General features: G+C 42.1%; 1 protein-coding gene across 3 annotated transcripts; it reads right to left on the reverse strand.

Annotated features, from left to right (window-relative positions):
• Positions 1 to 959: 959 nt before the first annotated feature.
• Positions 960 to 9,467, reverse strand: MGST1 (microsomal glutathione S-transferase 1). 3 transcript variants are annotated; one of them, XM_084266629.1, is made up of 5 exons: positions 9,402 to 9,459; positions 7,986 to 8,156; positions 6,721 to 6,868; positions 4,547 to 4,641; positions 960 to 2,155 (listed from the first exon to the last, which is right to left on the reverse strand). In XM_084266629.1, the coding sequence occupies exons 2-5, from the start codon at positions 7,997 to 7,999 to the stop codon at positions 1,909 to 1,911; spliced, it is 504 nt and encodes a 167-aa protein (XP_084122755.1). In that variant the 5' UTR covers positions 8,000 to 8,156; positions 9,402 to 9,459; the 3' UTR covers positions 960 to 1,908. The 3 variants fall into 3 exon arrangements, with proteins under 3 accessions (XP_084122755.1, XP_084122757.1, XP_084122756.1); XM_084266631.1 differs by lacking the exon at positions 7,986 to 8,156 and having other exon boundaries at positions 9,402 to 9,467; XM_084266630.1 differs by lacking the exons at positions 7,986 to 8,156; positions 9,402 to 9,459 and adding an exon at positions 8,693 to 8,813.
• Positions 9,468 to 11,285: the final 1,818 nt, after the last annotated feature.

The raw sequence follows: 11,285 nt of genomic DNA on the forward strand, positions 1-11,285 counted from the left end.
TTGGTGGGTTGACTGTGACGATGACTGGTTTGGACCCCAGCTCCAGCCCACAGTCTCACCCCTTCTGCCTCCATCACCGGCCCTTCGCAAACTAGGAAGTCCTGATGACCTTGTTGCAACACCACTGTACATGGTAGTTGGTCTTAAGATCCCATGAAAAGCTAACAGAAAAATAAGGAATAGGGAGAAAACAGGATAGGTAGGAAGTGGTGGAGAAAGATGCATAGAGAAGAAATGTGAGTGTCCATGTTTTCTGTTGGCGTCCTTGGTAACTCCAGGGTGTAGATGTGAGCTTACTCTGCCATGTCAGGAACTGAAGCTCCACAATGTTCTACTTCTAATCATTCCCTATTAAGCATCTTCCTTCTAGATGGATCTAGCTCTTCATTATTTCACTCATTGGTTTTATTTCTGGTAAATCAATGTTAACTTCTTGATTTCAAGTCCCACCCTTCCCTTGTTTAGCACACAAAACTTAAACACTATCCTCGAACTGCAATAAAAATCTCCCCTTTCTGGATCAAAACAGCCTGCCTGTACCTACCCTTATAACTCCTCCTGCTACCCTGCTCACGTACAGGTTAAGGTAACACTGCCTGGTTCATCTCATGAATGTAGACAGGTAGGGCCTCCTGTGACAGGTCATGTAGTTCTATGTCCACTTGGGTGAGGAAAGGGAGAGGAAATGGAGGGGGAGAGGGAGAGGGTGAGGGAGAAGAAGCACACCCTTTGGCATACAGAGGCAGCAGACAGAAGTCTCCAGCTCCTCTCTGGGCAATCCCTTAGTGGCACAGCTTCCGGGGTAGGAAAGCAAACCAACCATTGCACTGTGACTTCTGCTGTTTACAACAACCAGCTGGATATAAAGACTTTTCTGGGTCACTTCTTTCTCTTAAAATCTTGCTCTGTTATTCAAGCCACTGCTAGAACAATGAACAAACCAACCAAAAAAGACCAGCCAGAATCTTCAAAGAAAATATTTCAGTCTAACACATCATAGAAAGTTGCAAGCAAAAAGCAAAATTTTCTATCAGCAACATATTTATGACAGTATGACAACCAAACTAATTATATAGTCATATCTGAATTACTTGATATTACATTTGCAACTGTCACTCATTTTATGCTCAATTTATTAAAAAATGAAAAAAAATCTTCTACAAAGCTTTCACACTTCATTCAGTCACAAAACCTATGTTTGTGGTGTAACTTCAACAAATAGAATTGCTTCAAATTTTCACCAGTGTCACTAAACAAGAGTTTAGCCCAAATACTTTTTTTCTTTTCCAATCTATTCATCTGAGAGAAATGGAGCTGCAATGATTTGGGTTTTTTAATCCCAAAAGGATTATACGAACAACAATTTCATCAAAGATTTTTTTACAACAAGTCTAGCATTATTGGTTATATCTTATTATTAAGGTAAGCATTCTTCAAAGTACTGTATGATTGGAATCTCTTCCTGATACATAGTGACATGCTATTTGCTGGCTGCAGTGAGAAGAGTTAAAATGAAAACAAAAATACAAACACGCTTTTTTTTCCCCTCTTGTCTTTATTGATTTAGACTTCAGAGCTACAGCAAAAATAGTGCATCTGTAGAAAATTACCACACATGCTATCAATACAGCATCATCGCATGTTTAGAATCATAAGCACTTGACAAATCACAAAGGGAACATTCAACCCAACATTTTGGCAATGCAGCCCATGTATAGACAATACAGGGCGAAGGATTTCTCTCTCCTTCCAAAAAGAAATACTTGTGAACAGGAATGAAAAGCCTCTGTTAAAAAAATTAATTCCAGTCACCAGGGAAAACTCACGCTGGCTCATTCAAGGCATCAACATACTCTGCTGGAAACTCTGCATGGAATGTTGAACACTACACAAAAGCTACGGCTCTTGCTACAGGAACAAGCCTGTCTTCAGCACTTTGTACGCCATGGAGATGGTCACTGCATATCCCACTGCCCAAGACAAACCTCTGCCTGGCTGGGGAAGAGGGATCAAGTACGCGAAAGTGTGAAGGATCCGAGCCCCAGTGAAGATCCTGAAATGCAGCAAGGCTGTGGACAGCTCAGGGCCACTGAAAGCATACAGCAGTCCAATGCCAAGAAACGGGACAATGTTCTCAAGGTCATTCAGGTGGCCTCTGCAGAAAGAAGCAAAGTTGGTTTATAGCATTACATTTTGTTGAATAAACCACTTAAAGCACCATTATTTTTCATCGTCTTCAGATCATGCTGCTGTTAAGGCCCTAACACTACTTCTGGTCTCCCTTGCAGTGGGGATGGAAATGATTTTGGCACGCTCAAATGACTCTGGTGTCTCTAGCCACACCCCCACATTTTTAAGCTTCTGATTTTCTGTGTAAAACCCATTTTTTCCTCAGGATCTTGGTTATTTCCTCACGATCTTGGTCATATTGAAGACTTACAAGAGGTATATGAGTGCATCTGAGTGTGCAAGAACGCAGGGAAAGGCAGGGAGGAAGACAGATAGCTGGAATTTTCTTGTAGCCTCTCTCAACTGCACATCAATTAACTGGATGACTGTGACTGCAACTACTAGACTTCATGGCCCAGATGGCTTATTCCAATCCCATAAACTCAGTCTGCAGTCTTGATAAAGAAAATATGAAATATCCTATCTATCAAATCTTCATGAAGTTCAATCATCTTGAAGAATGTTATTTTTGAGCATCTAACAGGTGTGACAGTTACGCTTTTGGTTCATTTTCTTCACTACTAAGCACTAAAATAGCTGAAAAATGTTTGAAATTTTGAAACCATAATATAATTTACTAAAAACTGTGTTGAGACTGAACTCCAGATCTTGAAGTATTCTTTCACACCTCTTCCTAAACCCTCCCTGCTCCCTTTACCTCTTTAGATAAATTATACTTCCAGCCAAATTTACTGATTGAAACAACCTCTAAGCCTTACTAATTATATCAAATTTCACAGGCAACTAGAATCAGAACATGGTGCTGTTTCGCACCTGCTCTCTGAACTCATTTATCATTACAAGGAAAGATAAGTCTCCAGCTTTTTCTAACCACTCAGAAAGTACACCAAAGGAAATAATGTCGTTTCTATACACATAAAAAGAGCAAATTCCAGTCATCTATATAGAATAGAAGCCATGCTATACCTATGTGGCATTATCTGTTGCCATAAAGATTTCAGAAGAAAATATAGTAAATTTCCACTAAGTACCATTGTTGGGAGTAAAAATATGGATACTGCAACACCAATAGAGTAATTAGAACCAAGCCTACTTAATAGGTCTGAGGAGTCTGAGTAACTGCAAAACAACAACACAAGATCTGATAATACAGTGTTTTAAAAATGTAATCTGTGGAACTGGCTCTGTGAGATGCTTGTCATTTCTCTAACATAACAATCCGAGTTAAAAGGGCATCTGGTCGTAAAGTCAGTATCAACTTAGTTGTCCTCTTAGAATTTACAAATAGAAAGGAATTACTGTTCACAAGAAAGCAACCATTTTTACATAACAACCAGAAAATTTAACACCTAACAACTCCCTGAACTGCTCAGGTGGAAGAAAAGAAAATTCAGAGCATCTTTCTGAGATTTTAATTCAACAGAGACATACAGAGATACACTAGCACATTAGCATGGATGCAAATGCTCTGAAATCAGAGCTGATACTCTCCAGATCTTCCCCAAGGTGGTTTAAATGAGAACAGTTCATTCATATTCAAGTTTTCGATATACAAATATATATAGCAAATAAACTATTAGGTTCATTAAGGAACAATGGTATGGAAAGCATTCCATTAAAGCTTTCCTTGTTAGCACAGGTGTATCAAGCAACATCTCTAAAGTTATGATTTTGGTAACTGGAAGCTTTGCCATCAGCTAAATGAAATTAAATAAGCTGCAATATTTGCCCCACTGAAATACAGCTTACATTCTGCCATGAATCTTGGAAAACAAAGTACATGCAGCTCAGGTTGCACACTGCACATTCTTCTAGAAGCCTGGTCAACTTTCCTGAACAATTCACACATCAGTGAGAACCTCAATTCAGCCAAGCAAAAAGAGCACAGGCTTTGATTCCCACTCAGAGGGATTTGCCAGATTAATGCCCTGATAGCAGCTCTGGAGTTCCATGACTTTAAGAGAGTTTTACTCCTCTTCCCCATTATTTCCTTTACACATTAGGAAAAGATGCAACTATTGGAACTGGGGCTGAAATTGTACAGAAAGCTGATTTACACTCAATGCACACTGCTTCATACTAAATCAACTTGTGGTCCTATTTTACAGACTTCTCACCACTTTCCCCTTGCACACAGGATATTATCAAAGAGATAGCTATTGCAACCAGACAATGACTTATTATTTTTAGTATGCCTGCAGAATGGTTTGTTCATTCAGACAAATTAATGTATTTGATTATGACATAAAGCAAAGCACGCACAGGCTTGGTCAAAGAGAATGAGGTGAAACGAATTCCTTGATTTAGTATTATTCTGCTATTTAAAATATGCTTTTTAAAGACTCCTTTGCATTACCTGCGTACACGTTCAACATCGGGATCAGTCCGCAGGTATTTCTTAGCACTCTCGCCTTTGCCAAACGATGCTGTATCTTCTGGGTTGACAAATGCCTATTCCAAACATAAACACACAGGAGACATTAGAAGCCAGAATATTATTTTCTAGTCAAGGCAGCTTGCTATAAAGGTCACTCCTTTTACTAATGCCTCTACAACCTCACATAACTTACCTGAAGTTAAATGCAAGGGGAATAATACATTGTTCACTGTGCTGCTGCTTGCCTGAGCTTAGCCTGTATGTAGCTTGTGTGCTAACAAATCAATGTAATGTAATTTATGCATGTAGATGAAGCCTTCTTGTAAGATGGACAAGCACGACAGATAACTGATACTCAGCCTGAACTAATGCCAGTGGGCTGAAGTAACATAAGGACCTGGAAGGCAGAACTATGGTCTGCACTGCATAAGTATCTTTTTCACTCTTCTTGACAAATTATCTGAAAGCCCTTTTGGATCCCTTCCTTCTGCAGACATCTACACAGCAATAGCATCTGAGAGACTCATCTCATCCTCATTTATGACCAAGTCTCCCTTGCCTCTGAAGTACTTCTATGACCAGTTACTACCTCCAAATGCTGTAAGACACTTTTTGAAAACATCATCTAATTCGGTTAGCACAGGCTGCAGAAGATCTCTCCTTGCTGACATGTGGCAACACATGCCTTCTGTGGACTGTTTAAGCTATGCAGCCTTAAGTCAAGAAAATCTTTTGACTTCAGGAAAGTTCCATGATTGCTTTCTGAGGCAGCCTTGATCCTCTTCTGTGAAATAACTTTGGCCTCTGTGTTCTGGAGACACATTAACAGTATCAGAAACTTTACTTTCTATCACTTCACTAACTGCATTTTTGTATTTTTATTAACATTTTAAAGACTTTTTTATATTAAATGGAAAACAAAAGTTACTTAAGTAATTTGTCTGTTTGTAATATTACTGTCTGTCATAAGAAGACCAAGTACTTCAAATTAATGAAGGCCCTATTGTAACCTGCATACATATGGATCATAACACGGTATGGGCATTAATACAGGACTCCACTGGATCTACATATAAGACCAGTACAGCTGACATACTCCTGCAAGAGCAAAAGCACGTAAGGTTACAACACAGCCATCTGGGTCTTATTATGTATGAAGACATGGGATGGGCTGCCTGCTCTGCTATGATGCAATCTGCAACTGTGCCAAAGGCCTAGAGAGCTATCAGAAACCAGACGCTCCAATGCTGCGCTATCACGACCTCACGACCAGCAGAACCGTTCATCTGCGTTCCCGTGCATCCAGCAGAAATGAAACACAGTATTTCAAGTAAAGGACCGCAACAAAACCCTCGAAGCATGCACTGCCCTGCAGAAGGAAATCTCACAGGAACAGACCTATGGGGTAAACTCAGGGCTCTTTCAGCCCAAGACCAAGTCTTTGCAGCAGTGGCCGTGAGCCGATGTGCAGAGAAGACCACGAGCAGTGCAAATACAACACGATGCTTCCCACAAGCACTCCTAAATTAGATGAAACTTCCTCATTCTTTGATAACCTCAGTGGATTTTTCATGTGTATCTCTACCCTACACATCAATTCATGTACATTTTGTGCTTGCCTCTCTTTCTAGAATTATTTTTTTTAAGATGAGCTACGTGCAATTCAAAGACTAAAACAATTAGGAAATGTAAAGCACATTAGAATTACTAGATGAAAGGGTTACAGATGCACAAAAATCCCTATTCTGACCTACTAGTTGGTTATTCATGTAATATGGTTCTATTAGCACATTTTATTTGCTTTATAAATTTGGTACCCTGGACACTAGTTTTTTGCAGAAGAGAGTGGAAATTACAGTTAATGAAAATTCTTATTTAAAACAAATACAAATGTTTTAGAAGAGCAGAGTAAGTCAAATGCAGCTGCAACATACAGTCTCATAATTATCTCACAATTAGGTTAAAGACATCATCCATTTGAGAACAACAAAGCACCAGCATGCCAAACTCAGAACATCATTAGAGCAGGGAGGAGGAAGAGAAAGAACAGCACCAGTATTTGAAAGCTGAAAAGAAAAGAAACGCCTATGATATCTCTGTATTTCATTACAAATTTCAATCTATTCTACCAGGCAGCATTCCCAATATCTTACCTTTCTTGTGATTCTGAAGTATGCTGTTACAAGGCTCATTAGCATCATTTTCAGAAGAACAATAGTTGCATATGTAGCATAAGCCCGGAAGACGTCATTGTCAAGTAACTGGGCCAATTTAGCCATTTCTCCACTTCCCACTGACGACCTTTAAAAAACATTAAAGTTAGGCTAACATCATAGCAATTCAAAGTTCTGACAAGAAGATTGTCAGGATAACCTTTTTTTTTTTTAGCATCACTGCAATGACAGCACAATTTTGCCACCATGGAAAGTTTATTTTCAAGAAAATTTACTTTTCCTCAAACTACTTTCACAATGGCATAATAGAATACTTCAAGATGAGAAATCATATTACCATTTAATGTTTTGCTTCTGTTATATCCACATATTAAAATGTCAAAGAATAAAATTAAGAAAATTCTTAATAAAATTGCAAAACCAAAAATGTACTCACGCTTCTGAAATAACACAAGGAGTTAGGCCAATTTTAGACCATTTCATTTGACCTAGTGAATTTCCCTAAGCAGTTATCAGGATAGGAAGAGTGTGATGACATATTAGACATATTACAGTGTTCAAATAGGAAAATTAGTATTGCTTTACTTTTTTTTCCTATTTCTTTTTGGTAAAATGACACAATTTTAATTGCACTTCAGCTTTCAAACTAACCAGCATCTTCCCACCCAGCAGTAACTTTTGATCAAACTGAGTTAAACACGCATTTTTTTCTCCTTTGAGACCTTAAAAATTGCTTTTAGTGTGATTCATTAGGCAAAGATTAAGTTGTAATGACAAAAAGCAGAGAACTATTTATGCTTTTATCATGGGAGGTTTAAGTTAACGAATGATCTTTCCAATGAGACCATACCAAACCCACAATCCTAACGATGTGGTACCTTTTATCAATGCCATAAAGTTAAGAACGTGATGAGAACTGAATGCACCTAAACCAAAAAGCATGTCCCATTACACATTCAACATTTTTGCTTCACTGAGTGCTTCAATCATGCCCTTGGTGAGCAGGAATCCACAAAACTGGTCCATCTTAGTTTCAACTTGAGACCAAAATAAATGTACTCTTTGTTACAGTTAACTTCACTGTTTCTTATTATGCCATTTTAACCGTTTAATAAAAAAGTTATTACTAAATTTAACTTGATTACAGCTCTAATATTCTCTCATCTTGCTTTCAGCACTGAATCACTGCCAGCTATAGCCAAAGAAGGGAAACTGGACGAGCCGAGAGCAGAAGACACGTGTACCTCTGAAAGTCCATCCTTGGTGGGGAGGTGGGTGGGATAGAGGTAAGCAACTATTTGCTCAGTAAAGCAAATCTAGCCTTGCCCAGACGTGTCTGCCTGTGGTGATGAGATTTTGCTCCCCCTCTTATCCTTTCCAGAACAGCACTTGGGCCACCAGGCCAACCACTGGGTCTAGGAATTACGAGCAATTCAGTACAGCTTTCCTGCCTTTGACTTGACAGTACAGCAGTTTCCAAGTATCAGAGATCTGGCAAACAACTTTTCTCAGCAGTTTCTGCCAAACCTGCACCGTCTCACACAACAAAAAGAAAGTAACTCTGCGGCTTCAAGAGAAATTCCTTACTGGATTTTGAAGCTGTGGTGAAAACGCAACCAAAAGGTATGCAAAGTCAGGAGAAACTGTTCACCAACACCTCTGTCATCCTCCCGTTGGAACTATTTATTCCTTGTCCCTACTTGTTCGGTTGGCCTCTCCATCCAAAGGCCTGTCAGGGAAGTCCGTGTCTTCACTACAAGGGAGCGCACCGAAGCAGTCACCGTTTAAACACCCGCAGCAACGCAACAACAAACCTAACACGCCAGAAAAGCTCAGGGCTTAGAGAGACACGCTCAAGCGAGCTTATGAACAGCCCCATCTGCAAAGGCAGTAAGACCCCTCTCTGCGGTACGGCCGCGAATCCGAGGCCCGGTTAAGCGCACAAACCTACATCTTACGTAAAGGGTCCTAAAGGCCGGCGGGTAAAGGCGCACCGGCCGCTCTGCCCTCGGCGGCGGCGGCACAGCTGCGCTCCCGCTCGCACGAGGCGGGCCCGCGCGGCTGCAACGGCCGGTCTCGGGCACGGGGACGGGCTCGCATCGGGCGGCTGCAGGGACGCGACTTTTCAAGGCGGGCGGCAACAGCCCCCCCCGCCAGCCCTGCGAGCGGCACGGCGAGGCCCCGCGCCCCGCCCCCATCGCAGCTTGGGAACAAGCGGGTCCCGCGGCAGAGCGCGGCCCTCGCGATTTACAATGCAGCCCGCGCGGCTTTTCGCTTCGTTCTTCCCGCTGCGGGCAAACGGTCCCGCCTAGAAAGAAAAGCCCCGGCCCAGGCGCAGGCCCCGGTCCCGGGGAGAGCTCCGGGGAGCCGCCTCTGCCGCCCGCCGCGGGCATTGGACCAACCCCCGCAACCCCCCTGCCCAAGCACACTCGGCGGCCGCCTGCGCGGGACGCCAGGCTCCATCCTCCTGAGGAAAAGCCCCGCCACGTTTTGCAGAGCGGCCCTGCCTGCCCGCCCACCCCCCCGCCCCGGCGTTCCCTTCCCTGCACCCTGTGCAGGGTTTCACGCCCGGAAGGCGGCGAGGGAGGGTGGGCACAGGCGGATCTTCCGCTCCCACCCGGGAGCGGGAGTCGCCACCGCGCAGCGCCCACGCATCTCACCCGCGTCCCCTCGGAAAGCTCGTACACAAACGCCTAAGCCCGCTGCTCCCGGCTGTCCACTGCGCCTCCGCCCGGCCCGGGGCTCGCCTCGGCCCCGCCTCGCCTCGCCTCGCCCCCTCGGGCGCGGAGGCGGGTCCCAGCCCGGCTCTCAGCGAGGCCCGGAGGCCTCGCAGCTCCTTGCTGAGCCGCTGTCCCCCGCGGGAGGCTGCGGCCTTGGACCCGGTGTTGTGGCGGGCAGCCCGCCGGTTTGTCAGCGCGGGCTCGCCCAGGAGAGTATCTATCATGTTGCTTTGCAGAGCCTAACAGAAAATAAAGGAACTTAACGGCTGGCCAACTGCTTCTTCAGAGCAAACTATGCTATTCCCACAGATCTCCCCCTCATAACCGGAGCAGCTCATGATCAAGACTGAAGATGATGGTGGAAAAATTGCCCATATGCCCTGTAAAGATTTTTGAAATAATGCTAAGGATGTATACAAAGTCAGAAATTGGTATATTTTTTTAAAACTGTGTCATTATGGAAAAATTAGGCTTAGGGCTTAGGTAGATATATTCAACATTCGCTAGTGTTACTTCTGTGCTTCATGTCATGTTAAATACCTGTGCGTGCAGACCCTTGTGACTTTTCTTACTAAACATCAAACAAGCAAAACTCATTTGAGCAAGCACTGTAGTATTAGACATGGTTGGAAATGGTGGTAGACGTTGGGCTCAAGAACCTTTGTTCTCACTAAAGACACAGCAAATAGTATTTCCACGGAAGTCAACCAAATATCTAACATAAGCATGGATCCATCCCAAGGAATGGATGTATTTAAATAAATAAATTGAAGCATATCTGCTGCTTATAATTTTAAGGCAGGAATTCTGTCTTCAGAAAGTTTTACACAACACCTAGAACATAATATAACCCAGTCACGTAGTGTAATTAGTGCTATTGCAATAGAACTATAGTTATTTTCTATTACCACAGTTTTGTTGTTTCGCATTCTAATCCTTACCCAGAGCCAGTTTAAAAAGAAGGTAAACCTATCACAGTATCAGGGTTAAACTAAAGCCACATTTATTATACTTGAGAAGAAAAGCTGGTAATTGATTTATGTACAGAACTAGACCTCGAAATACCAGAAAGTCAGGAAAGGCCATGTACATTAGTTGTAAGCAGGGTATCAAGACAAGCGGAAATGCAGCTAGAAACTATACAAAAATCACCTTTTCCTTTGGATTTCACATTCTTGTTATACAGATTCTGTAAATTTAGATTGATTTATGTGATCTTAAAGTAAGGCTTCTGAAATTGGGAAAGCTTATATGTTCCCAGTCTTTGAATTTTGAAAAAAGAGAAGAAGAATGAAAAAGAAGAGGAAGGGGGTGAGGAAAAAAAGAAAATAAGGGAAAAGATGAAAAAAGAAAAGGAAATAAGAGAAAATATAAAAGATTTTTAAAAGGAAAAGATAAAAGAGAGAAGAGAAAACTGAAAAGGAAAGACTGAAGGAGTTAGGGGAGGAGAAGGAAGAGAAGGAAAGGCAAATCAAAGAAGGAGAAAAGGGGAAGAAATGGATATGAGAAAGAAAAAAAGGAAATTAAGAAAAAAGGGAGAAAAGAAAAGAGGAAAAAAGAAGAAAAGAGGAGAGGAAGGGAGAAGGAGAGAAAGGAAAAAAACAAAGAAGGAAAGGGGAAAGAAGAAAAGGCTAAAAGAAACAAGAAGAGAAGCCAGTATTTCTTGTAGACCCTGAACCGCTCTAGAGTGGGGAAGAGTCTAAGTAGAATGCAAAACCAGGGCCATAGTAAAGCAGAAGTAAACTTGTGCTCAAGGTCTATTTTCTTCTCAAAGTTCAGTGGTAGCATAAAGTGCCTGTACAACATTTGAAAACTGCTGTGATC

This window comes from Gallinula chloropus, assembly GCF_964237585.1.
Source record: "Gallinula chloropus genome assembly, chromosome: 1".
Taxonomy (NCBI): domain Eukaryota; kingdom Metazoa; phylum Chordata; class Aves; order Gruiformes; family Rallidae; genus Gallinula; species Gallinula chloropus.

Bases quoted from the DNA above. Each gene is read 5' to 3' on its own strand.
- MGST1 (XM_084266629.1), bottom strand. The intron at 4,642-6,720 runs GTAAGATATTGG...TGTTTGGAATAG, and splicing joins ACTTCAGAATCACAAGAAAG to GCATTTGTCAACCCAGAAGA. The intron at 2,156-4,546 runs GTAATGCAAAGG...TTCTTTCTGCAG, and splicing joins GATGTTGAACGTGTACGCAG to AGGCCACCTGAATGACCTTG.